This window comes from Daucus carota, chromosome 6, assembly GCF_001625215.2.
Source record: "Daucus carota subsp. sativus chromosome 6, DH1 v3.0, whole genome shotgun sequence".
Classification (NCBI taxonomy): Eukaryota; Viridiplantae; Streptophyta; class Magnoliopsida; order Apiales; family Apiaceae; genus Daucus; species Daucus carota.
In genome coordinates this window covers 29353847-29358222 of record NC_030386.2, presented here as the reverse complement: position 1 = coordinate 29358222, position 4376 = coordinate 29353847, and the positions used below count along the sequence as shown (strand labels likewise).

The 4376-nt window shown below is 37.5% G+C and overlaps 1 protein-coding gene across 1 annotated transcript; it reads right to left on the bottom strand.

Annotated features, from left to right (window-relative positions):
• Positions 1–381: 381 nt before the first annotated feature.
• On the bottom strand, positions 382–2910 carry LOC108226216 (kinase-interacting protein 1). Its single transcript, XM_017401163.2, has one exon. The coding sequence runs from the start codon at positions 2908–2910 to the stop codon at positions 382–384; it is 2529 nt and encodes an 842-aa protein (XP_017256652.2).
• Between the last annotated feature and the right edge of the window lie 1466 nt (positions 2911–4376).

Here is a 4376-nt window from a genome sequence, read left to right as displayed (position 1 = left end):
AAGCCCCCTCCTAGCTAAAATTCTGGATCCGCCACTGCTGATATGCACCAATGTAGTTGAGCTTAAAGTAGTTTCAGTCAAGTCCTCTTGGTCCAGGCAAGTCCGGATTTGAGGACGAACAAGTTTTAGCTTAAAAGCATTCAGCTAAAAACGTATGAGGTTAAGACCAAAGTTACTGTCAATGACATTGTTTCGTTTACAAAAAAAAAAAGAGTAAAAAAATGTTCATCTAGTATTCTAGCTCAAGCTCTAGTAGAAGCTGTTGAATTGTATAAGTTCTTGACTAAGAGAGTGCTACATCTTTTTGTACAAACGGAATTCTATTGAAAATATTGTCCTGGATTGTTGCTAAACATACACATAATTTAATTTCTTTACATTTCATTTTTTCGGATGCATGTAGGAAAGCAGTCCAGGCTTCTTCTTCTTTTCTTTATTCCCGAAGATGAATGAGCGTAATGGAATTCCAGGCTTGTTAACATTCCTCGCAGCATTTTCTGTTAGTCCATATGCCTCGTCCAATTTTTTTATTGCATCTTCACATTCAGTCTGGAGTGAAGTTACATTATCTATTCCTCCTTGCAACTCCTCATTAACCTTCTTGTTCTCTTGCTTCATGTTCAGAACTTCACCCTGGTACTTTGCTGCTTGATGACTGGTGAACGCGATCTCGTCTTTTTCAACACCTTCCTTCAGAGCTGCTATTATTGTTTGTTGAATACTGCATAGTGAAGAAAATCTGGTTTGAAGTTCTTCCTTGAGTGAGTCACTCTGTTCTAACCATACTCTTAATTCGGATTTTATTTCATTGAGATGCCTGAATACTGCGCGTACATCTGATTTAAATTCAATGTCAAGTTGATCAGGTTTTCCTTCTGCTTTCTTCGCTTCCCTTGCCTTAAATTTGGAGATTTCATCCTGTAAATCTGTTATACTGTTTTTGAATTTTTGTATTTGATGAAATGTGGTACTAAACCGTAAGAAGAAATCAAGGTTCTCATCCAGGATCCCGTCAATCTGATCCTTGAGTTTCTTCTCAAAAGGTGATTCTGGTTTGGATTCATTTATCAAACTATTGATTTCTTCCTCCACTTCATCTTCTGGATGAGTATGTGCATCTTCACCTACTGTCGCGACTCCTGCTTCAGGTGCATTCTCTTGTAACTTATCGCGCAAAGCTTGAATTTCTTTGTCCCTCTTAGCAACAGCAATCCTCAGTACTCTGACTTGTACTGTTGTTTGAAAGAGGGCATCACTAGTCTTCTCCTCATTGAGAATTCTCTTTTTGATTTCTTTGTAGTTTCTTATAATTGTATCGTACTCTTTTTTGAGAATCTTGTCTTTATCTTCCACGCCATTCAAGAGCAATTGTGGCAAGTTTGCCTCGTCATCAGGATCAATATCTTCATTTGATATATCAGTAGTGGTTGGTTTATTAGAATTTATATCTCCACCTTCAACCTCATCAGGTGATTCTCTTTGAACCTTTGGTATGTCATGTGCTTTAGTCTTTTCTGGTCCCTTGTCTTCGCTATCTGATGCTTCTTGTGATTGCTCTCCTTCTTCATCTGATTTTACAGTGTGAAGCTTCTCGGATACTTTATCAAGGCTACTATGGACCACAGACAAATGTGTTCGAAAGTTATTGTTGTTAGTCTTAACATTCTGGTTTAAAACCTCAACTGATTTTAGTTTCTTTTCCAAATCTTTCACTCTCTCACTCACATTTGGTGGTCCATGTTTCGTGGTTTCTTTCTCATCTTCAAAGTGCTGTATGTGTGACTCAAGATCATCCGCTTCTGTTTTAAGTCTGTTCTTTAGAACAGTCTGAGACGAAACTGAACTTTCCAAATGGATCACCTCATTCACAAGTTCATTTATCTTCTCAGCTAGTTCTGTCACTGTGATAGAGCCACTAGATTCATCAAGTTTTTTAATGGTCTCTATAATTTCCTCCAATTTCTGTCGCTGGGGGCCAACCTCCTGGTTTATGCTTGTCGACTCTCCACCTAGTGCCTTTGGATCATCGTGCTGATCAGAGGTTTCATTATCAGAAGGTTCATCAGGGAGAAACTTTTTTCTGAGTTCTTTCACTCTTAGACGAGCCTTCTCAAGCCTTTTAGTCTCTGCCTCAGCTTCCTCACTAGACTTATCTTGTTGACTCTGCAACTGAGCCAACGTATCCTGACAAGACTTGAGTGCTGTTTTTGCCATCACATCCCGTGCATCGTTATTCTCAATCACGCTTGTTATACCAAATTCATCTTGCAATTTACTAGCCCTGTCCTGTTTCTCCATAATCTCACTCTCAATTTTGCGAAACTTTTCTAATCCATTTTCATAAGAACTCTTCACAAACTCTTTCATAGTCTGCAATGCTAATATATCTTTCTGAAGCTTATCAACCTCTTCAGAGGCTTCAGCCTCTGTCAAACCAGACTTGGGAGGAGGCTTAGGCTTAATCTGCGCATAAGTTGGTTTTGTTGGTTTCTTAGACAGTTTCTTTGACGCGTCACTTATAATACCCTTCAAGGACTTGATTGGAGCATTAGGAACTTTGGGCACATTTGGAGGCGGTGCACTCTGTTGGATGCCTTTTGGAGGCTCAACGCCTTTTGGAGGCCCGACACCTTTTGGAGCTTTGTGACCTTTGACATTATAATCCTCATCATCGTCGTCCATAGAATAATGAACTTGATCTGGCAGACAAGTAGCAATAGTGGTATTGGCATTTTGTAACTCTGTAGATAACTTGTCATATCTTTGTGCTAAAGCTCGATAGGCATGCCTGGATTCTTCGACAAATTCTATGAACTCAGGCCTCCTCTTGTAGTACATTTCTGCCTTCTTTATAAAAGAATCTCCATCTTCTTGAAAGAGCTTCAGGATGTACTCCACCTTCTCTTCCATCTCTAAAACATAAAACAAATCAACCAGATATCTCAATTAATCACTGTCTTGAAGAATATTTATTGCATTCTTCGTAACAATTATCCATAATAATTATCAGTAAAGTAAAATTATCCAAACTATATTCAAGTTAGCATAATCTAAAATCTTGATTACCTTGCAGGCTTTGTTCGAGCCATTTGGATTGTTTGGTTCGAATGTGGCTAGCCCACCACCACGAATACGCGTTGCTGGCAGCTCTCTGCAACATTGTTTCCCTTTGCTCAGATATTCACAGATGAATACATATGAATGATATGTATAACTAAATAACTTATTTGATTGTAAAATGTGAGCATAGAAACAACTCATTCTTCTCATAAATGTGATGAAAGCGAAGGAGTAGTGTAATTGAAATAGATTCTAAAAAAGAGCAAGTAATCAAGGAAGAAAAAATCAGAACTACTACCTCACTGTACACTGCATGGCTGGGAGCTTCTTTTGCCCCGAATATAAAGTTTCACCTTGACTATGTAGCAGTAGTGTAGTACTAGTAAGTAGTACTTATTAGTTAATTACTCAACTAAATAAACAATCAGTAAGATGTGATTATGTGAATGGAATGTGTAATTACATTTTCATTCTGTGTTTAATATATTTGATAATTCTATGAAATAAAAAAGATATTAAAATTCTAAAATTGGGTATCAGCGACCGACATCCATCACAAGAAATAAAATGATCCTAGAACAAATAGCAACAACATATAGTTGCCAATAGTTGTCGCAAAATAGCTAAAATTAGTAGCTGAAATTTGCAAACGCAGTCGGTCGCAAATAATGGTCACAGAAATCAGTTGCCCTCTTCTTGTTCCTAACTCATTTGTCTTTCTTTCTATAGATCGACGGGCTGTTGTCGCTAAAGTTAGTCGACAGATTAGCGACAACTTAGAGACGCTGAAGTGGTCGCAAATTTTAGCGACCGACTGCAACTTAGAGACACTGAAGTTGGTCGCAAATTTTAGCGACCGGCTGCGGTCGCTGAATTAGTCGCGGAAACGTGGATAAGTGTAAGACGGTGTTGACTCAGATTAGCGATCCATTCGGTCGCTGAAAGCCTTAGCTAGCAATTTGGTCGCCAAAAGTCGTCGCAAAAGTTCACATCAGCGACCAGATTTTCTGCAACAACTTTCAGCGACGAATCTCAGTGATAGGATGCAGTCGCTCGTTAAAAACTAGTTTCTTGTAGTGTTTTTACTTCTTAAAACTATAAATTTTCTTGATTTATTGTTTATTTGCCAAATATATAACTCTGCCTCTGTAAAAAAAATCTTTAAATCTTAAAAAATGTTTACTCAAAATTACACAGAATTAAAATTAATATTCATATAATTTAGCATTTTTAGAAAAAAATCTCCATCTTGGTCAAAGAACTTGAGGATGTTTAAAAAATACATATACATTATTTAAAAAATATTATCTTCCATA

Excerpts from the sequence above, each read along its gene's own strand:
- LOC108226216 (XM_017401163.2), bottom strand. The coding sequence starts at position 2,910 with ATGGAAGAGAAGGTGGAGTACATCCTGAAGCTCTTTCAAGAAGATGGA.